The sequence below is a fragment of the Lithobates pipiens genome, unplaced genomic scaffold (assembly GCF_037356315.1).
Source record: "Lithobates pipiens isolate NorthernLeopardFrog02 unplaced genomic scaffold, aLitPip1_a1.2 Scaffold_30, whole genome shotgun sequence".
In the NCBI taxonomy this organism is placed as follows: Eukaryota; Metazoa; Chordata; class Amphibia; order Anura; family Ranidae; genus Lithobates; species Lithobates pipiens.
Window position 1 is genome coordinate 76,133,276 of NW_027507791.1, and position 23,931 is coordinate 76,157,206.

Consider the following 23,931-nt stretch of genomic DNA (forward strand, 5'->3'; position numbering starts at 1 on the left):
CCTTCCGTGAGAAAAAGTGGCGTTTGGGGACCTGCCACTGAGGAACCGCACATTGTACAAACTCACGGAAGGGGGCCGAGTCTACCAACTGAAAAGGCAGCAGCTGAAGTGCTAGCAATTTAGCCAAGCTAGCATTCAACCGCTGGGCATGTGGATGGCTGGGAGTGAACTTCTTTCGCCGGTCCAGCAGCTGGGGCAGGGACATTTGCCTGCTATAATCGGACGTGGGTGTACCGCTAGCAGAGTTCCCGGAAGCACTTGGCTGTGACACACCTAATTCTACACCTTCATTCCTCTCAGAGCAGGTTTCAGAGAGGACTGAAGGTCTAGTGGGGTTGGAGATGCCAGCTGATGAGGAGCAAGGAGAGGTCCACTTTGTTCTTTGGTGTGGGTCTTTGAGGTACGCTTGCCAACGAGCTGCATGGCAGGTCAACATATGTCTGGTCAAGCATGTGGTGCCCAAGCGGCTGATGTTTTGGCCACGCGAGATACGCTTGAGACATATGTTGCAAATAGCAGCGGTGCGATCTGATGCACTCGTCTCAAAAAAGGCCCACACCAAAGAACTTTTAGAATAACGCGCAGAGGCAGCGCCCTGCACAGGCGGAGCTCTGCGGTGTGATTCAGTCGGTGTGCTGCCCCTAAGCTGGCCCCCGGAAGGCATCCTGCCTCGTTGGACATGTGCCTCCTCCTCCTCCTCCTCTCTCCTTCCAGGCACCCACGTGGAGTCAGTGCCCTCATCATCCCCTCCCTCTTCATCGCTGTAGCAAACCTGGCAGTATGCTGCAGCTTGTGGAACATGACTGCCAGATTGTTGTCCTTCTTGAGCATCCCCTCTCTCTGCGCTCACGCTACTGCCTTCCTCTAGCTGAGTGTCATCATCAGAGCCCACAAAACACTGGGCATCCTCCTGGAGCATGTACCCAACACTGTGCTCAAAGAGTTCAGGAGACTCCTCAGGAGGACGTGGTGGGTCTAGGGAAGGAGTCACTGATGATGACATTGAGAGGAGGGAAGACGATGCGTTGGCAGCTGCTTTGCTAGTACCCGGAGACTGGGTGAGAGAGGATGCGGAGGATGAAGAGGGCTTGGTCATCCAAGTCGTTGGCATGTTGCGGTTCAACATGTCCAGCTGCCGAAAAGAAGGACAAGCGTGTCCATGGCCACGTGCTGATGACAATGCACCGCGTCCACGACCAGCACTGTTGTCTCTAGACACAGAGCCTGCTTGCCCTCTTTTATCGGTTCGCGCCTGTCTGCCTCTCCTTGCTGGCCTTCCAGACATGGTAATGGCCTGAAGGGAGTTGGGTAAAACAGCAGTGTAATGGAGTCACACAACACCCACTAAGCCCTGCAGATGGCTCTATTAGAGAACAGCAATAAAGGGTAGATACAGGTGTATATTGTGCTGGAGGCACAAAAAACCCACTAACTCCTGCAGATGCCTTTTTTATAGAACACCAGAGATAAAGGGGTATATACAGATGTATACTGTGCTGTACTGGAGGCACACACAACTTCCAATAACTCCTGCAGATGGCAAGTGGGCTCAAATAGAGAAGAGCTATGTAGGTGGATATAGCGGTGTGTACTGGGTACAGAGCACGCAGACAGCACGCACAAGCTCCTAACACTACTGACTGCAAGCTCTAGTATAAAAGATAGATCACTAGCTATATAGGTGAGGTGAATATAGCGGTGTATACTGCGGTCAGGGCACACAGACAACAACCACTACACAACAGCAAGATCGAAAATCGGCCGAAAACGATCGGTGTGTACTGTGTTGAAGGTACACAGAACACCCACTAACTGCTTCAGACGCCAACACACTACACTAGGCCGCCGCGCTGGCGGTCTTATATAGTGTGGGGCGTGTACTACACAGCCTGTGGCCAATCATGGCTCTCCTCGCTGCTGGCGCTGTGATTGGCCAAGCATGCGGGGTCACAGTGCATGCTTGGCCAATCAGGAGCCAGCAATGCACTGCGCCATCGCAGTGCATTGTGGGGCGTGAGCGCCACACGAATTTGGCGCGAACGGCCCATAATGTTCGGAATTCGCCGAACGGGCGAACAGCCGATGTTCGAGTCGAACGTATATTCAACTCGAACACGAAGCTCATCCCTACAGCACACCATGGATCTTCAGATGTCGTCCAAAAGTTTTTATTGCAGAAAGATCACATCACAAGAACCTACCTGTGTCCATCAATGCTGCTTCACCTGTGTCCACTAATGTAGCTTGCCCATGCCCACCAATGCAACCTGTGCCCACCAATGCAGTCTGTGCACTGCCCACTAATGCAACGTGTGTAACAATGCAGCCTGTGCCCACAGATGCAGGATTGGACACATGATCTATCTTTCAAAGTCCCAGGACCAGGAGGAGGGGCTGTATGTGACAGCAAGTGGCAGGGAACACAGCAATTGAAATGAAAGCTGTTATCTGCTCTGATCATCCGGGTGGCTCTCCTCTCTCTTCCCCTCCACAATTGCTGGAAGAAGGACTCCCATTAAACCCAGGCTGCTAATGGTGCTCGCCCCCCAGCTCCCAGACAGCCCTTTCTCGTTAGCCCTCAAATTACACTCACAAAATGCGAGCAGGCGAATGGAATTGTTGAGGGCTGCTTTAAGCATCATATCAGTAGACCGTAGTAGAACTTTTTTTAAATGGCATGTGCCTCATCACTTCCATTACAGATACCCAAAACAAGTGATTTATTCTATTGTGAGGACCTGTCTATCCCAAGGTAAATATAATACCTAAATTAATGGCATGTAGTTTGCAAAATATTCATTTTTACCTTTTTTTTTTTATGAATTTTTTTTTGAACTTCTGGTCAGCACGGTAGATTGCTTTAAAAGGCCTGGATTCTTTCATAGGTGTACAAAATATAACTGGGTACTGACATTTTATAGGTAAAGTTGATCCAGGGAATATCCGATTGCCTCTTGGGGGATCAGGAAGGAATTTTTTCCCCTGCTGTAGCAAATTGGATCATGCTTTGCTTTGGAGTTTTTCACCTACCTCTGGATCAAATGTGGGTATAGGATTGTGTACAGTATATGGGATTGCATGTTTTTTTTATTTTTTTTATTGAAATAGATGGACTTGTGTCTTTTTTCAACCTGACTATGTAACTATGACAAACTACAGTAAAACCTTGGTTTTAGAGGATTTTGTAAGACATGCAAAATTTTTAAATACATTTTGACTTGATATACTGAGCGATGTCTTCATATACAGTTAGTGTCATATCACAAATGAGTATAAATGAGAAGAGAGGCGCCTCTAAAGCCCCGTACACACGAGAGAACTTATGTCCGACAGACTTCCGAAGGAGTTCTGACAGAGTTCTGACGGACTTTTCGACTGAGCGGACTTGGCCACACACAATCACACTAAACTCCGACGGATTCAAACGTGATGACGTACGACTGGACTCGAATAAGGAAGTTCATAGCCAGTAGCCAATAGCTGCCCTAGCGTCGGTTTTAGTCCGTCGGAATAGCATACACACGAGCGAACTTTTCGGAGGGACCGGGTCCGGCGGAGTTCCGTCGGAAAAATTTGAAGCATGTTCCATATTCTAAAGTCCGTCAGACTTTGGCGAATCAAAAGTCCGTTGCAGCCCACACACGATCGAATAGTCTGACGGAATCATTCCGTCGGACTTTGTATGTTCAAAAGTCCGCTCGTGTGTACGGGGCATAAGTGTAGCAATATAATAACATTTAATGAAGGTACAACATTTAGCAACTCACATGGTTGATAATTAAAACAGGCCGATCTAAGTATGCAGGCAGCCGGGTTATAGCTGTCCACATAGACCATCCTCCTCATCCATGTCATCTGTTCCATGCTGCACTCCACGAGCGGTTCAATTGCTCTACTGCGGGGTAGTCTTCCTGGTCACGATTCCATACTGACAGCAGTGAGAGCCGGTGGTGTGGGGGATGGTCTATGTGGACAGCTTTACCCCAGATGCCTGCATACTTAGATGTGACTGTTTTAATCATCAACCATGTGAGTTGATAAATGTTGTTGTATCTTCATTAAACGTAACCATATTGCTATACTTAGAGGCGCCTCTCTTCTCTTTTATACTCTGGAGCTCTTGCTGGATTTTGCTCCTAATCCCCTTGTGGAGGCATTCATTTGTGGATGGACATTTTATTACACAAACGATCACATTGCTATAATATTTTTAAATAGACTATAAACTGAAGGACTTATGAATAAATGGTTGTGGAATGAATCACTTGAGTTTCCATTATTTCCAAAGGTAAAATTTGCTTTGATATACAAGTGTTTTGGATTACAAGCATGTTTCTGGAACAAATTATGCTTGCAATCCAAGGTTTTACTGTATGTAACTATATTTTTTTAACATTGTGTGTGGTGAAATGTTCCAAATCTTCATACAATTTTAACAAAAAGCGATTTATTAGTGGTTGTTTAGGCAGAAAATTCAAGTACAGATTTTTATTGTGAGTCATAGTGCAAATATTAGAATCAGTCAAATCACAACCTATTCCAAAGGCTTTGTCACATCCTTATAAAGGTTCTTCTCACTTCCATTGGCATTTAACATTTGTACTCATTGTCTTTTTTCATCTTAGGTGAAAGTGAAAAAAGTCTTGAATCTTTTGCCAGGAATCTTCCTGAGCCTGGCAGTGAGCTTTAAGTTCCCCGCCTCCTAGAATAGGCACACCCAAGACCCGGTCAACTGCTGCCAGGCAGAATGGAGAGCATGGAGGGTCAATTCGATGGCCAGCTCCAGGATAAGTTAGCAGTGTGAAGTTATTTTTGCTCTGTTGTTGAAGGCGATCTATGGCTGCCTGAGCATAGACAGAACTTTTCCAGGTTAAGTCATTTTCACCTACAACGAACATAAATGTGCCATTGGCTTTTTCTACTGGGATGAGGCACTGACTGTTATCTGGATCAAGAGGATCATCCAGAGCTTCAGACACAATCAAACACTGCTGTTTCAGACACTTGCACCCGACTCATGTTGTATGTCAAGCCTGGGATAGTTAAATCCTTGTAAGATAAGCTGGCAGCGGTATTGGCACAGCAGCCTGAGATGCTTACTGCTGCGACCACTTGGGGTAGGAACGTAATCATGGAAAGCGCAAGATCTGCTCCTTTGCCGGTTCCTATTACACCGACTCCAGGACCTCGAACCTTCAGAAACCAGAAAAAAGCAAAATGGAAAAGAAATGAGAACATAATCTAAATCGTTGATTAACATGCTTACATAAATTAACAAATAACGTACAGTGATATATACAAAATTAAAACTACAGGTATAAATGTTTAGTCAGGTATTTACAGAAGTTGGAGCTCTAGAATCCTTTTCACATGTTTACAAGGCACTACCCCTAAGCCCCGGTTCACATTGATGCAACTTGTCATGTGATTTAACATCACATGCCAAATCACAAAGAAGTTTCTGTACTACTTTTGGGAATTTTGGGGTGCGATTTGCATTGACACCTGTGCAGAAACCTGCACCGATGTCTCTGAAATCGCCCCCAAAGTCGGGACTAACATGCAGGAAAGAAATTGTGCGAGTTCAGCTGAACTCCCACGATTTCATTTCCACTGTCAGTGTGAACCAGGACTAAAATGTATGTAAGCCCAAACAATGAACTCATTTGCTTTCTTTGGGCCTGTTAGATATACGAACTGCTCGATAAGTGCAAAAAAATACCTGTTGATGTTTATATCAGAAATTCAGACGAGTCTTGTGCGCACCTTCTGTGTTATCTCAGGGACAACTATTAACCCTGCTAGTTTTTATCTTGGGTCTAAAATATTATTGTCTATGCTTTTCTTTTTCCCCCCCCCGATATACACCTTAAATGCTTTTCTTAAAAAAGACTGTTTTTGAGCTGAATAGCTGAAACTCAAATTACAAATACTGTATAGTTAAATGAGCCAGAGACACGATTTACCTCTTTTTCCCTACCTGCTCTGTTCAGACCGAGCCCTAAGAAAATTTGAGTCTCCCTAACTGAATTTTCTTAGGGCTCGGCAAAACCAATGCCATGGGTGTACCGCTTACAATATTTAAATGTAAAATAAAGATTTTATAACAATGGAAAATTATTAAATAAATGAAAAATAAAATCATTTAAAAATGTATAAATGAAAAAAATTTTTTTTACCCAAAACCGTTGAACTTGATTTACAAATAGATATATGGTATTTAAATGTAACCTATAAATTACTCCATTTGATCCAGAGGAAGGTCATTTGACCTTCCCTTTATACAAGGGGATCCTGCTCAACAGGTGGATTGTGAACATTGCTTGCTTTGCTGATCCTTCCCCTCTGCTGCCTCCACTGATCTCATCTTCGCAGCAGGAGGCAGCACAGTAATGGACAGAGGGCAAGAGTGGGTGTAACCTTTCAAGTCAACCAGGTGATTGGTTGCTAGAATGCCAGGCAGTCCTAGCATCCAATCACCAGTTTGTTAATATTAAAAGTTAACACCGTCCATCCATTACTGTGCTGCCTCCTCCTGCTCTCTGCTCTGCTGTACACACACTGTCAGGTAGGAAAGTGCTACCTACACAGCGCTGTGTGTTTGTGAAGAGGGCAAAGGACACTACTGTGGGAAGCAGATGAAACTACAATGGGAGCCCAAGGGCAAGGACACTGCTTTGGGGGGGAGAGGTGAAGATACTACAGTGGGGAAGGGGGGGTGATGGTAAGTGGACAGGGGACACCACAGTGAGGGGGTGATGTGAAGGGTGCAGAGGACACTGCTGTGGCGGGGGGCAGAGTACATTACGGTGGGAAAGGTGATGTGAAGGGGGCAGAGGACACTACAGTGGGGGGGGGGGGGTGATGTGAAAGAGGCTGGGGACACTGCTGGGGGGTGGGGGCAGAAGACACTACTGTGGAGGGTGATGTGAAGGGGGGCAAAGGACACTACTGTGGAGGGTGATTTGAAGGGGGGCAGAGGACACTACTGTGGAGGGTGATGTGGAGGGGGGCAGAGGACACTACTGTGGAGGGTGATGTGGAGGGGGGCAGAGGACACTACTGTGGAGGGTGATGTGGAGGGGGGCAGAGGACACTACTGTGGAGGGTGATGTGGAGGGGGGCAGAGGACACTACTGTGGAGGGTGATGTGGAGGGGGGCAGAGGACACTACTGTGGAGGGTGATGTGGAGGAGGGCAGAGGACACTACTGTGGAGGGTGATGTGGAGGAGGGCAGAGGACACTACTGTGGAGGGTGATGTGAAAGGGGGCAGATAACACTACTGTGACACACTGTGTACTTCATTCCATCCATTTATTGGGGGCTTTTTTTTGCCCGCCTCCCATTATTCCCACTCCCCACCATAGGGGCGTTTGATTTCCTCCATGTTGTCCAGATAGATTTAAACCTCTGAAAGGTTATCTACCCCTGCTTTATACAGTATGTTTTTAAGAGCCTCTTTAAATTGCATTAGAGAGATGACAACTCTCAAACATAGTTTATAATACAGTTCTGTTCTTACCTTAGGATGTTGGGATAGAAATTTGGCAGCTTCTTCAAAGTACTCCAGGTGAAATTCAGTCATTGCTGGTGGAAGGTCTTCAAAAGCCAAGTATGGCAGGGCCAAAGCAGCAAATCCATGACTGGCTAGGAGACTGGAGCGATATTCTACCAAACCACCTTCATCTCCAAACATATCAATCACTCCAGGAAATGATCCCTCCCCTGTGAATGTAATGTAGAATCAATAACGTGGAATAATGTGTCATATTCATTAGCTAAACCCTAAGCATGAATACAGCTTGAATACACATCTGAAAAACATTTATGGGAACTATTATACCTTTCAAAGGATTTGTAAGCAGCCTTTTGGTGCCAGATAGTACAGCCAGTCCCTAGATCTGTACAGCTTGGTCAATGACACACCCCTGCAGCACCTCCTCCTGTGTCAGCACATGTGCTCTGCAGTAGAGGCTCATTGGCTCCTAATGTTACTCTCACTCCTCTAGTCTGGGTAATGCTGTACAGTGAATTACTAGACACTGAAAGCAATAAAATACACATATATATATATATATATATATATATATATATATATATATATATTTTTTTGTAGTCAGAGTCCTCCTAGACACACAAGTACTAAATTACCAAGACCTGCGTTGTGCCTTGGCCTGATAGGTCGGTATACCTGAAAAGAGGGCAAAAGACACATGAGCAGGTGAGAAACAGAAACTTTAATGTAAATTAAATAACAAAAGATCAATCCAACAAAGAGGCGAATGCCCTGCTGACCTCCTTATGCGGATGAGGGATGTACCTGCAAAAACAGGAGGATCTCCATCGCCCCATTTGCTTGATGATGAAAGGAGGCACCCCCTGTTTACAAGCGGCAGACGCCGCCCCGATTCTAACAGAATGGCCAGTAAATAGTTTTGGATTCAAGCCTAACTTTGCGATCAGGATCCTAACGTGTGCCATGAACTGTTTGGAAGTTAGAGGATCTGAGGGAAATGGCAACAAAGGGCTGTCCAGCGGGGATGTAGCCAAAAACCTATAAAGTGAGTCAAGTACCTGGAGTGGACACCACCTGCTATTGGTACCGTAAAAAAACTTGACCACGTAACCCTGACCCACCTGCCTAGTTTTGTTGTTGTTGAGCTGCAGGGCGAAATGATCCGGGTACCTACTGAGTCTGCTCTTGGACAGGAAAGGTGCATGATGATTGACCCGTGAAACCTCCCCCTGACTGAGGAAGCCAAAGAAACTTAAGTATACAGCTGCGTTGAGCACCAGACTGAGACCTAAGCCAAAAGGGGACGATGACAGCAAATCCTAAATATCCCAGACCATCTGACCGGAAATAGGCAATCTGGAAGCCTGCGCTTGACCCTGTGACTGCAGAATACCCCTCAGCAAGGCCTTGAGAGGGTGAGCAGCAAAAATGGATGGACTAGAAGGGTCTTAACCACTTTCAGACCGGACCATTTTGCTGGTAAATGACCAGAGGTCTTTTTACACTTTGGCACTGCGCTGCTTTAACTGGTAATTGCGCGGTCATGCAATGTTGTACCCAAACGAAATTTGCGTCCTTTTCTTCCCACAAATAGAGCTTTCTTTTAAAGGTATTTGACTGATTCTGCGATTTTTATTTTTTGCGATATAAACGTAAAAAGACCGCAAATTTTGAAAAAAAATGATATTTTCTACTTTTTGTTATTAGAAAAATCCAATAAACTCAATTTTAGTCATACATTTAGGCCAAAATGTATTCAGCCACATGTCTTTGGTAAAAAAAAAGTCAATAATTGTATATTTATTGGTTTGCGCAAAAGTTGTCACATCTACAAACTAAGGTACATTTTCTGGAATTTACGCAGCTTTTATTTTATGACTGCCTCTCATTTCTTGAGGTGCTAAAATGGCAGGGCAGTACAAAACCCCCCCAAATGACCCCATTTTGGAAAGTAGACACCCTAAGGAAATTGATAAGAGGCATGTTGAGCCCATTGAATATTTTATTTTTTTGCCGCAAGCGATTGAATAATGACAAAAAAAATAATTTTTTTTTTTTTTTTACACAAAGTTGTCACTAAATGATATATTGCTCACACATGCCATGGTTATATGTGGAATTGTACCCCAAAATACATTCTGCTGCTTCTCCTGAGTACGGGGATACCACATGTGGTCGACTTTTTGGAAGCCTAGCCGCGTACGGGGCCCCGAAAGCCAAGCACCGCCTTCAGGATTTCTAAGGGCATACATATGTCATTTTACTCCTCACTACCTATCACAGTTTTGAAGGCCATAAAATGCCAAGATGGCACAAAACCCCCACAAATGACCCCATTTTAGAAAGTAGACACCCCAAGCTATTTGCTGAGAGGCATGTTGAGTCCATGGAATATTTTATATTTTGCCACAAGTTGCGGGAAAATGACAAACTTTATAAATTTTTCACAAAGTTGTCACTAAATGATATATTGCTCACACATGCTATGGGCATATGTGAAATTACACCCCAAAATAAATTCTGCTGCTTCTCCTGAGTACGGGGATACCACATGTGTGGGATTTTTTGGGAGCCTAGCCGCGTACGGGGCCCCGAAAACCAAGCACCGCCTTCAGGCTTTCTAAGGGCATACATTTTTAATTTCACGCCTCACTACCTATTACAGTTTTGAAGGCCATAAAATGCCAAGATGGCACAAAACCCCCACAAATGACCCCATTTTAGAAAGTAGACACCCCAAGCTATTTGCTGAGAGGCATGTTGAGTCCATGGAATATTTTATATTTTGCCGCAAGTTGCGGGAAAGTTACAAACTTTTTTTTTTTAATTTATTTTTTTCACAAAGTTGTCACTAAATGATATATTGCTCACGCATGCCATGGGCATATGTGAAATGACACCCCAAAATAAATTCTGCTGCTTCTCCTGAGTACGGGGATACGACATATGTGGGACTTTTTGGGAGCCTAGCTGCGTACGGGGCCCCAAAAGCCAAGAACCGCCTTCAGGCTTTCTAAGGGCGTAAATCTTTGATTTCACGCCTCACTACCTATTACAGTTTTGAAGGCCATAAAATGCCAAGATGGCACAAAACCCCCACAAATGACCCCATTTTAGAAAGTAGACACCCCAAGCTATTTGCTGAGAGGCATGTTGAGTCCATGGAATATTTTATATTTTGCCACAAGTTGCGGGAAAATTACAAACTTTTATTTTTTTTTCACAAAGTTGTCACTAAATGATATATTGCTCACACATGCCAGGGACATATGTGAAATGACACCCCAAAATAAATTCTGCTGCTTCTCCTGAGTACGGGGATACCACATGTGTGGGACTTTTTGGGAGCCTAGTCGCGTACGGGGCCCCGAAAACCAAGCACCGCCTTCAGGCTTTCTAAGGGCGTAAATTTTTGATTTTACACCTCACTACCTATCACAGTTTTGAAGGCCATAAAATGCCAAAATAGCACAAAACCCCCCAAAATGACCCCATTTTGGAAAGTAGACACCCCAAGCTATTTGCCGAGAGGCATGGTGAGTATTTTGCAGCTCTCATTTGTTTTTGAAAATGAAGAAAAAAAAAAATAATGTATATTTTTTTTCTTTTTTTCAATTTTCAAAACTTTGTGACAAAAATGAAGGTCTGCAAAATACTAACCATACCTCTCGGCAAATAGCTTGGGGTGTCTCCTTTCCAAAATGGGGTCACTTGGGGGGATTTTGTGCTATCTGGGCATTCCATGGCCTCCGAAACTGTGATAGGCAGTGAGGAATGAAATCTAAAATTTACACCCTTAGAAATCCTGAAGGTGGTGCTTGGATTTTGGGGTACCGTACGCGGTTAGGCTCCCAAAAGGTCTCACACTTGTGGTATCCCCGTACTCAGGAGAAGCAACAGAATGTATTTTGGGGTGTAATTTTACATATAACCATGGCATGTTTGAGCAATATATCATTTAATGACAACTTTGTGCAAAAAAAATAAAAAAAATAATAATAATGTATTTTTTCCACAACTTTTGTCAAAATATAAAATATTCCATGGACTTGACCTGCCTCTCAGCAAATAGCTTGGGGTGTCTACTTTCTAAAATGGGGTCATTTGGGGGGGTTTTAAACTGTCCTGGCATTTTATGCACAACATTTAGAAGCTTATGTCACACATCACCCACTCTTCTAACCACTTGAAGAAAAAGCCCTTTCTGACACTTTTTGTTTACATGAAAAAATATTTTTTTTTGCAAGAAAATTACTTTGAACCCCCAAACATGAAGTGTTTTTTTAAAGCAAAAGCCCTACCGATTAAAATGGTGGGTGTTTCATTTTTTTTTTTCACACGGTATTTGCGCAGCGATTTTTCAAACGCATTTTTTGGGGAAAAAACACACTTTTTTTTATTTTAATGCACTAAAAATCACTATATTGCCCAAATGTTTGATGAAATAAAAAATATGATCTTAGGCCGAGTACATGGATACCAAACACGACATGCTTTAAAATTGCGCAGAAACGTGCAGCGGCGACAAACTACGTACATTTTTAAAAGCCTTTAAATGCCTTTACAGGTGACCACTTTAGATTTACGGAGGAGGTCTACTGCTAAAATTAGTACCCTCGATCTGACCTTCGTGGTGATACCTCACATGCATGGTGCAATTGCCGTTTACATATGCCACCAGACCAACGCTTGTGTTCCGCGTTGCGCCTTAGCAGGGGGGGACAGGGGTGTTTTTTTTTATTTATTTATTTTTTATTATTTTTTTTGCTTTTTTATTTTTTTTTTAAACTGTTCCTTTCATTTATATATATTTTTTTATGATTTTTATTGTTATCTCAGGGAATGTAAATATCCCCTATGATTGCAATAGGTAGTGACAGGTACTCTTTTTAAAAAAAATTAGGGTCTATCAGACCCTAGATCTCTCCTCTGTCCTCAAAGCATCTGACCACACCAAGATCGGTGTGATAAAATGCTTTCCCAATTTCCCAATGGCGCTGTTTACATCCCGCAAAATCTAAGTCATGAAATGCTCGTAGCTTCCGGTGTCTTAGGCCATAGAGATGATTGGAGCCATTCTGGTCTCTGATCAGCTCTATGGTCAGCTGGCGGAACCACCGGCTGCATTCTCAGGTTCCCTGTTGGGACAGGAGAGCCTGAGAAAACCATGGAAGATGGTGCGGGGGGGGGGGGGGACATTCCCTCCCACTGCTTGTAAAAGTAGTCTAGAGGCTAATTAGCCGCTAGGATTGCTTTTACATAAAAGCCGACCGCTGGCTGAAAAGAATGATACCAAGATGATACCTAAACCTGCAGGCATCATTCTGGTATAAGCACTCAAAGTCCCGCAACATACCAGTATGTTGCTGGAACTGGTTGGGCATATATTGTATTTTTTTTTTCATGCAGCCTGTGGGCTGAACGAAAAAAAAATATTGATCGGTGGGTATGCCCACCATTAGATACCACCCTTCATCCACCCACTTTCTAATGGTGGGCATACATGCACCATTTATATATGCCGAAGCATGGGGGCATCCTCCCGCAAAAGGTAGGAGCAGATCGCTCCTCCACCCCTTATGCCCCCATGCTTCGGCATATATGCTCTTTTTTAACTGTGGTGGTGAAATCACCCCCGACAGTGCTGGAGTCGCGGCTTTATGTATCATGGGAGCAAACGCTGTTGCTGTCAAGATAAATAAATCCGCGCTGCAACTGAATGGCGTACCTGCTAAGCAAATGATGGTTAACAATAAAACAAAGTAACATTACAGTATAACAGTAGGACTTACCATACCTGCAAAGCAAATACAAAAAAAATCGCAAAAAATAACACATTTAACACAATCTGTGCCTAAAATATATATATGCCGAAGCATGGGGGCATCCTCCCGCAAAAAAGTTATGCCGCGTACATACATTCAAACTTTTCCACGGGCAAGCCCTCCGTCGGAATTTTGACTGTATGTACGTGGCATTAGGAGCAAAATCGCTCCTCCACCCCTTATGCCCCCATGCTTCGGCATATATGCTCTTTTTTAACTGTGGTGGTGAAATCACCTCCGACAGCGCTGGAGTCGTGGCTTTACGTATCGTGGGAGCAAACGCTGTTGCTGTCAAGATAAATAAATCCACGCTACAGCTGAATGGCGTACCTGAAAACAAAAAATGGTTAACAATAAAACATTGCAGAATAGAATACAGTACAAAGGAGCAGAACAATAGAGAGAGAATAGAGAGAGAGAGAGAGAACAATAAAACGACAACTATTTTTGGTTTTTTTACTTTTTTTTTTTTTAACACTTTTTTATGTAAACTTTAACACTTCTGTTGTAACGGTTCCAGCGGTTTGGGTCTCTCAAAATGTGATGGCATCTTGGGAGACCCTGTGAACGTGTGCCTAGCTTGTGCAATGCTGTACCCTACGCTAATACTCAACTAGTTCATGGTAGCGTTCAAAACACTCACCCTGACAAAGACCAGGATTGCCAGGACAGCGGGGACAATAAGAACGGGTGTCACGCCTAAATCCGCGCTTTCTGCAGACACGACATTTTCTTTGGGGGGCTCGTTGGGTAGGGGTACTCGGGAGGACATAAGAATAATGCCTCTCATGCAGCCGGCTTACTGCATCTGGTAGGGGAAGGTGAGGTGGAGCACCGCCTGGATACAGAAGGGCTCTGACGATATCCTCCTGGAATTTGAGGAAGGATCCAGTCCGTCCTGAAGCTTTGTGTAGTACATAAGCATTCAGTATAGCCAATTGGAATAAATAAACAGACACTTTTTTGTACCAGCGTCTGGACTTACGGGCAACTAGATACGGCGCCAACAACTGGTCATTGAGGTCCACCCCTCCCATGTTAAGGTTATATTTGTGGACACAGAGGGGTTTCTCCACAATACCAGTCGCCGTAGAAATTTGGACCGTCGTGTCTGCATGAAGGGAGGTAAGAACGAAAACATTCTTATTATCCCTCCACTTCATAGCGAGCAAATTATTACTGCGCAAGCAGGCTCTCTCCCCCAGCCTAAGACGGGACTCTACAAGCCGCTGGGGAAAGCCCCGGCGATTAGGTCGCACGGTGCCACATGCTCCAATCTGATGATCAAACAAGTGACTAAACAGTGGCACGCTTGTGTAATAATTGTCCACGTACAAGTGGTACCCCTTTCCGAATAAGGGTGACACCAAGTCCCACACTATCTTGCCAGCGCTTCCTATGTAGTCAGGGCAGTTCTCCGGCTCTACGTGACTATCTCTTCCCTCATAAACCATGAAACTACGTGTATAGCCTGTGGCCCTGTCACAGAGCTTATACATCTTGACCCCGTATCTGGAACGCTTGTTGGGGACGTATTGTTTGAATGACAAGCGACCAGAAAATTTAATCAGGGACTCATCAACGCAGACAACTTGATCGGGAGTAAACAAGGCTGCAAAACGTTGGTTGAAGTGGTTTATGAGGGGCCGAATTTTGTAGAGCCGATCGTACTCAGGGTCTCCACGAGGACGACAGAGTTCATTGTCGCTGAAGTGCATGAACCGCAAAATCATCTCGTATCGTGCCCTGGACATGGAAGCAGAGAACACGCGCATATGGTGAATTGGGTCAATGGACCAATATGACCGCAACTCACTCTTTTTGGTTATGCCCATGTTGAGGGAGAGGCCCAGAAAGATTTTAAATTCGGAAACCTTAACTGGTTTCCATTGTCTGGCAAGGGCGGACTGGGGAATAGTGGCGATGTGTTGAGCAGCGTACAAATTGGTTTGGTCCACAATAGATCTAAAGAGATCTTCGGTGAAAAACAGTGAGTAAAAGTCAAGTGTCGTAAAATCAACTGTTTCCACGTTAATGCCAGGTTGGCCAGTGAATGGGGGAAGTACGGGTTCTGCAGAAGTGGTGGGCACCCAAATAGGATTGGCGAATTCTGCAGGAAGGGCACTATGGGTACGACGGGCCTGTCTTTGTCTTCTTGGTGGCAGCGGGACACTACTTGTGCTTGCCACCTCGCCAGCTTGAACTGCACTTATGGGACTCGCCACGTCACCACGTGTTACTGCAGTGCTGGATGTAGGTCCAGGGTGTACTAGGCCGCTGGTGCTTGCCAGTTCACCAGAAGGATGAGCGGCTCTAGTACGTCTCTGCTCCATACGAGTGACCTGCGGTTCCTGCACCTCAACAACAGAATACATACGGGATTGGGCACACCTGTTCTTAGCAGCGGCCTCATCTCCGTCGTCAGAGCTATCTGTCATGGAGCCGCTGTCCTCTACAGGATCGTATTCTGAGCCTGAATCTGACAGATGAGTGACGTCCTCTTCACTATCTGTCATTCTCAGAAACGTGTAGGCCTCATCACTAGTGTACCTTCGCTTTGCCATTTTGGGCTCTAAATTTAGGGGTACACTAGTGAGACTCACAGGTAAAAAAGCACCTAGCCTGTCAGCGACTGTTTCAAAACGCTACAAAAAAAACTGTTAGCGATCGCAGGGATCAAGCCTGACTCTGCGAACGCTGCAGTTATGTGTGTTGTGTTTTGTAAGTGACAGTGATCGATCGATACTGCACTTGGGTGGGCTGGGCTGGGCTTGGCGGAGGGGCTAAACGCAGGTGCTAGCGGGTATCTGGGCTGATCCCGCTAACAATGCGTTTTGGGAAACCTAAAATGCTGGCAACGCTAATATATATCTGATCAGATACTATATTACTAAGGGAGGTGTATGCTTTGCGCGTGGGTGTTAGCGGTACTGGCACTAACCTGACGCTGGGGCGACGCAGGCCTTATCTGACCCTAAAAAACTTATATCACCCGCCGGGTGATCAGGGGGTTAAACCTTTATTAGGTAATAAATGGCGGGTGCCCTGAAACAAAAAAAAAATAACTAACCAACCAGCGTCACCTGTAACAGTTATATGGTGATCACTGGTGAAAGGGTTAACTGGGGGGCAATCAGGGGGCTATGCGGTAGTATATGGGGGTCCCTGACGCTATAAAAAGCTGCGGCGAACCCAAATACTTACCTGCCTATCTAGGGTCACCTGTGACACTAATACAGCGATCAGAAAAAAATCGCTTATTAGTGACACTGGTGACGGGGGGTGATCACGGGGTTAAACCTTTATTGGGGGGGTTAGGGGGCACCCTAGAGCTAAAGGGGGCTAGCCCTAACTGCCCTAACAGTTATTACAGTCACAAATGACACCAATGCAAAAAAAAAAAAAAGAAAAGAAAAAAAAAAAAATGCACTTGGTGTCACTGTGACTGGGGGGGGCAGGGGTGATTGGGGGGTGATTGGGGGTGATCAGGGGGGTGAAAAGTGTGCCTGGCGTGTTCTACTGTAAGTGTAGTGTTGGGTGCAACTTACCGATCCTCTCTCCTCCGTGCCGGAACGAAAAAGACCGACACGAGGAGAGATTACTTCACTTCCTCTCCTGTGTTTACATTACAGGAGAGGAAGTGATGTCACCGAGCATTTTCATTCGTCGGGAGCGATCGCGAGGGGGTGGCCATGAATGAATGGCCGTCCCCTCGTCCGGGATCGCTCCCGAACGAATACCGACCGCCGCAGGCACCGGGCGGGGGCCCGATCGGGCCCCCGGCCCGCGGGAGGCAAGGGACGTACATGTAAGCCCTTATGCCTGCCCGTGCCATTCTGCCGACGTACATCGGCGTGCGGCGGTCGGCAACTGGTTAAAATGCTGTACGCCTGCGAGATATGACTTAATGGTACTGGCGGACAAAGCTAACTCACTGTGGCAATAGGCCGCAAACGCCATTAAAGATTTGATATCCCACGGACCGCTGGAAGGATGACGCCTCAAAAAATTTAGAAATGTTCCCCATCCTGTGGAGTAGGTTTTGAACATGTTGCTGGATAAAGATGTATTGGCCAAACCGATCGCCAGCGTCCAAAACCTTGTCAGTCCATGGTGAGCCGGGAAAAAGGAGGAACCGGCTTGCCCACCCGCTCTGTTTCCGGGTGCTGCAAGAAAAAAAATTATCGATTTTAAAACGTGATAATGCATCGGCCGCCCTATTGAAATCCCTGCTGATAAATTCCCCCTGAAAATGGAACCTGTGAGTCAAACCTAACCAAGTCAACCTGCGCATGAAGGTCATGATGACCAGGGACCTGAACCTGCCTTTATTGATGATATTGGCGGTGGCCAGATTGTCCGTGAAAAAAATGACTGAACTTCCTGCCCAGACTGGCTCCCAAGTGACCGCTGCTGCCACAATTGTGTAGATTTCAAATAAAGCTGAAGTCTGCGCAAATTTAGGCAACTGGAACACCTCCCGGGGTCAATGGCTGGCCAGTCATTCTACCCCACACATGGCCGTAAACCCCCCTGACAGAGCTGCATCAGTGAACACCCTGGGTGAAGAGCTGGAAGGCTGAGGAAAGAGCAACGACATGCTATTCCAATCCCGCAGGAACTGGTCTCACATGACCAAGTCGGCGCGTGCTTCTGCTTGCAAGCTGACACATGCGTCAACATCATGAAAAAGGGGCAAAAGGGCCAACAATCTGGAGACAAAAGCCCTGCCTTACGGAATGATTCTCATTGCATGATTTAGCATGCCCAAGAGTGACTGAAACTCTCTCTTCGAGCAGAGAGGGGACCGAACAAAAGCATGTACAATAAAACGAATTCTGTCCAACTTCTCCTTGGGCAAACTTGCAATAATGTGGTTGGAATCAAGCATGATCCCTAAAAAATGTATGATGTTGGCGGGATCTTCCACCTTGTGAACAGCCAGTGGCACATTCAATTCGGCAAACAGATCCTTGAGACACTGCAGATCCCTGGGTGGCCAACAGGGGTCCTCGACGAGCAAAATCCTCAAGGTAGTGCACCACCCCAAGACAGCCTTTGCAATGACCCACGATCCAATGGAGAGCCTGGGAGAAAATATCGAACAAACAGGGACTGCTCTTAGACCCAAAGGTTAATTTGGTGGCAAAATAGTAATAACCCTGCCTTATGATGCCGTGCCATTTCCACAGCGTAGGACTGATCGGCAGTAACTTGAACGCATCAGCAATGCCAGCCCTGGACAGCCACACCCCCTTACCTGACTGAAGAATGAGCTGAACGGCTGATTCTACAGTCAGGTCTTCAATGAAAACGCCTCTGAAGGAATCAGTGAATTAAGACTTGGGACGTGCGAAAAATGAGGTGCGGACAAATCATAAATGAGACGGTGTTTATAACAAAACTTCCCACATACAACCCCAATAGGGCTGACCCTCCACATACCGAAAGGTGATGACGTGAATGGCCCAATTACAAAACATTTAGCTACCTCTATTTCCAACAAATTGTCTACTAGCGTAGCATGGTGGTCAGCCGACAAAAGATTCCTACATTCGAAGGTCTCTGTAGGCAACGTAATCAACCATGTGTGGAACCCAAATGTGAAACCATCTACCATGAATTACCTGACATCAGAGGATGGGTGACCCTCTAGATAAACCCCTAAAATGGAAACATTGACTGAACTAAATGGTTTGACCAAACAGGAAGACTTAGGATAAGCACAAAAACAATTGGAACGCACGTGCAGAAGTCTACACTGATTGCAATTGCAGCCAGAATGATTAAAATTGTTGCATACCTGCGATTTGCCTAAGAAATGGCTAGTCCTACCCAGCTTGTCCACCTGACTGGAAGGTCCCGTGGAGGAGACAGCAACCCCCTGCTTACTAACCCCCGACGGGCTCGGGGCCTCAGAAAACAGACACCAAGCAGAGGTATGCGCAGAGGACTGGCAGAAGCTGCATACCGGGGACTTCTGGTTGGCAAAGTGTCTGCAGAAAAGTTCCATGTCCACATTGCTCCAACACATGACCACCTGGAACTGAGCCCAAGTGGCCGCCACCTTGGCCAAAAAAGACCAGTGATAATCATAAAAACTGCATCCTCCATACTTGTGAGCCAGATCCACCACCTTGTGTTGATACAAATCAAACTCCACCCTCCTGTCGGGACCGACCGCACAAATGATATCACGGAAAATGCCGAATGCTAGCACAAATTCAGCTACACTAAGCTTGCAGTTGAGCCTGAAATTCTTGGTCTTCAGCACAACCGACACTTCACCGCAAGCATAGGACTCCTTTTCCATGATATCTTGCAAAGCTATCAGCAAGGAAGCCAAATTTATATTCTTCCCCTCCAAAATGTCTCTCTTTAAATTGGCGGGAATAAAGTGAGCCGGAGATACAGACAGGAGAGTTGCTAAAGGAGATGGAGCTGCCACCAGCAGGTATATGGCAACATTACCTGCGGGAGCACAGGGAAGGACTGGAGCTGGGGGCACAGGTGGCGCCTAAGCTCTAGCTGCATGTGCTTCCACCACCTCCATTCTGTCCTGCATCTGAGACATGGAAGTGGAAAGTGTGTTTAACAATGCATGGATCTGCGTAAGCGAATTTTGCACCGACACCAGCGACATACTGTTAGAAGGCTGTGCCGAGCTAGGGAACAATAATCCAAAAAGTTCTGCTTTCCTGGCCGTAGCCGGAAAAGAAATTCCCCTACGATGAAGCTCCGCCGTGAGCCTGGGCACAGTCTAATGGGTTTACTTCCTCTTTCATTCCCTGCAAAGGCAAAGCATAATGGACTACTATGCATCGCATAGTAGTCCATTATGTGTCACTTACCTGACACAGGAGCCAGCGAAGTCACTGCTGTCCCCTGTAGTCCGGCGCATCCATCTTCTCGGTGGGGTCTCGCAGCTCCGCCGCTGTCATTCGTCGAAGCCGCAATGATGTCACTCCCGCACATGCGCACAGGAGCCGACACGTGGGGCATCTCCGTCGTTAAAGATGTCGCGCTCAGTGCGCCGCTGTCTACGGCGCATGTGCCATAGACAGCGGTGCCTGTCTTCGAGGGGCAAATATCTCCTAAACCATATAGGTTTAGGAGATATTTCTTGGACCTACAGGTAAGCCTTAATCTAGGCTTACCTGTAGGTCAAAGTGTGTTGTAAGGGTTTACAACCACTTTAATTGAGACAAGTGCACACTAGAGTGGGATATGCTTTGTTCATATTTCATGTCTGGGGTTTACAACCACTTTAAACTGATGGGTTTAATTCTGCTCTAAAGACCAATCCTATTTTTTACATTTGTTTACAAGTTAAAATCGTTTTTTTTGTTTTGTTTTTTGCTGGAAAATTACTTAGAACTTCCAAACATTGTCAGACACCCTAGAGAATAAAATTGAGATCGTTGCAATACTGTATGTCACACTGTATTTGCGCAGCGGTCTTACAAACACAATTTATTTGGAAAAAAATACACTTTGTTTGAATAAAAATAAATAAGAAAACCGTAAAGTTAGCCCAATGTTCTATATTGTGAAAGATAATGTTACAATGAGTAAATTGATACCCAACATGTCATGCTTCAAAATTACGCCCGCTCCTAGAATGGCGACAAACTTTGACCCTTCAAAATCTCCATAGGCAAAGTAAAAAATGTCTACAGGTTACCAGTTTTGAGTTACAGAGGAGGTCTAGTTCTAGAATTACTGCTCTCACTCTAATGATTGCAGTGATATCTCCCATATGTGGTTTGAACACCGTTTTCATATGTGGGCGCGACTTTGGGTTTGTGTTCGCTTCTGCGTGCAAGCACAGAGGGAGGGGGGGGGGCTTTAAAAAAAAAGTCTTATTTATTTTACTTTTTATTTTTACACTGTCTCTTTAAAAAAAAAATATTTTGCATCACCTCTATTTCTATTACAAGGAATGTAAACATGTAAACATCTCTTTACCTCTTTAATGTGAGATAGAGGGTGAAAAAGGCCTCAGACCTTACATTTACACTTAAAATCAATAAAACTTTTTTTTTTAAATATTTTTTTTCTTTCCAAAAAATAAATTGTCCCTTTAGGGCTGGAGAGTGGAAGTGACGTTTGACATCGTTCCGGTCCTCCAAGGGCATAGCGTCAAGTGGGGGCCATCATACATTCACTTGACTTCCTGCCCATCAGACCTCAGGACCAGATTGTTTCCGCAGCTTGCAACGGCTTCGGTAAGTAGCGCAGACATCCGGGACGTGGCGGAAAGGGGGGGGTGCACCTCTCCTACCGCCTATTAAAGTGATCTTGTGGTGAATCCGCTGCAGAGACCACTTTTATCTCAAAGCGGACCACCCGCCGTGAATAAAAACACCGGGGTTATGGCAGCTATCTGCTGCTATAACAATGGTATTTAACGTCAAAGTAGCAACGTCTATCCACGGTGGGTGGTCCAGATGGGAGTTTAAATAATTTAGCATGCAGACAGTTTTTAATTCCTTTTGTAAATTGGAAGCATTTTCAAGTTAACAAACAACACAGAGTAATAAAAGTACATCATGCTTTAGCGACTTGCCCACCAATAAATATTATTACCTGGAGGTAAAAACAGGCTGCCCCGAACTGCCCCTTCTCTGAGTCTGATTCTTCGCACTCCGGGGGCATAGAACAATCTTTCGATTTTGGTCCGAGCCGCTACCTGCCCGGGTATAGCTTTGGGGTGGGTGTGCCCCTTGTGCACCAACAGCTCTGTGATCATGGGGGATTTCATGACTCTTCTCTTCTCCAGTCTCTGGAAGGGTTTCTCCATGATGGAGGGGGACAGGCTCCAGAGCAGCCCCATAGGCAGCACCCCCGTGTAGTCCCCTCCGAGGGAGGCGTCCCTTTGCAGATCCACAGTGCCAGAGCTGTCAGCCTCATAGTGGGCACAGGAGTCAAACAGGCAGCCCTGCTCATCCGTCACTAGAGCTCTCAGTGTCACCTGCTGTCTGGGACTGAGCCCCTGCACTGTGATGTGTACCCTGTCATCTGCCATCCCAGACTGAGGAGACGCACACAGGGACACCAGCCTGCTTAGCCGTGTATAGCTATAAGGGCCTCTCAGGAGCCCAGCAGCAAGGAGACTCCCTCCACGCAGCATCGTGTCTCTGCTCTGTATGTCAACAATCCTCAGCTGACTACACTTTTCAGTCATGTGACCTGCAGGCAGACCAGCTAAGCAGATCACAGAGCAAATCCAAATGTCAGGCACAGAGTACAGCCATGGACAAAAGTTTTGAGAATGACACAAATATAAATGTTCAAAGTTTGCTGCCTCAGTGTTTTTAGATCTTTTTGTCAGATGTTATACTGAAGTATAATTACAAAGATTTCATAAGTGTCAAAGGCTTTGATTGACGATTACATTGCAGTGCTTTTTTTTTTTTAACGTTTTTTGAACATGCATTTTTTACTGCGATTTTGCCACAATTTGCATTTTTTATGCTTTTTTTTGGGGGGGGGGGGGGGTTTTGGGCAAATTTGTTGTTGGGCAAATTAAAACCTGCAAGATCAAACTAAAAATGCACTACATGCTTTTCTGTAGCTTCTCCATTGAAGTCTATTGAACAAAAAAAGCAACATTTTGCATTTCAAAAAGTTCTGATCCTTTCCAAAAACACAGAGGCACAAAAATGCATTGATGTGAACGTGTTCCGTAGGAACCCATGTTAAAAATAATGTCCTGCGTTTCTACAAAAAACATGAAAAAACGCATGAGTGTGAATGGAGCCCTAATGTTACTTACCTGACAGTGCACATGCAGCACACTGTGGAAATTTGTCAAAGCTAAAGCGCTGTCTGCACTCCAGCCAGCCAATGAAAGCGGCTGGATGCCACAGCTAGGGTTGCCACCTCATCCCTTTAAACCTGAACACATATGAATTACACAGGTTCTGAGGCTGATTTGATTCAGATAAGGCACCAAATGAGTTTAATTACCACCTTAATGAGCTACAGAACCTGTTTAATTAATATGTGTTCAGGTTTAAAGGGATGAGGTGGCAACCCTAGCCACATCACTTGAGCCAAGGTGAGTATAGTTCCCGCTTTACGCTGAAATTGCAGCAAACGTGGTATTCACATGCCAAGGTTGTGATTTCGTGCAATGCATGCAGTTGCAGCTTGTTTGGCAATAATGGGGTTAAAACAAGTGTCACATTACCTCTTCACTGACTGTCAATTGCTTCTGAAGAACATTCTGAACATGGATTGCTTTTCAGAGGAGCAGCGGGTTTAGACACAGGTCTAAAGACCATGCAAAATTGCATGAAAATGCATGTTAAAGGGATTGTAAAGGTTCGTGTTTTTTCACCTTAATGCATCCTATGTGGCCACAATCTTCAAGGTCCTGCTGGGATTCTGTGTGATCAGCTTCCCCTCTGAATGCATTTATTATGGAGATCCATAGATCATAATTTCCAGAACAGATTTAAAGCCCAATTGAATTAAATATCAGCTGTCAGCATGTTGCAAAGTGAGAGCTTTGCTCTTAGTGGAGAAGTGATCCATTTGCAAAGGTCTGACATGCTCCCTGCTGAGTCAGCACTAGAGCTTT

The 23,931-nt window shown here is 45.3% G+C and overlaps 1 protein-coding gene across 1 annotated transcript; it reads right to left on the reverse strand.

The window, feature by feature from the left end:
• Window positions 1-4,427: 4,427 nt before the first annotated feature.
• On the reverse strand, window positions 4,428-22,545 carry LOC143942997 (acyl-coenzyme A thioesterase 1-like). The gene is given in 4 exon segments (XM_077464469.1): window positions 4,428-4,979; window positions 4,981-5,193; window positions 7,525-7,727; window positions 21,933-22,545. Coding segments are annotated over 4 exon segments (1,377 nt in total). The 5' UTR covers window positions 22,531-22,545; the 3' UTR covers window positions 4,428-4,616.
• Window positions 22,546-23,931: the final 1,386 nt, after the last annotated feature.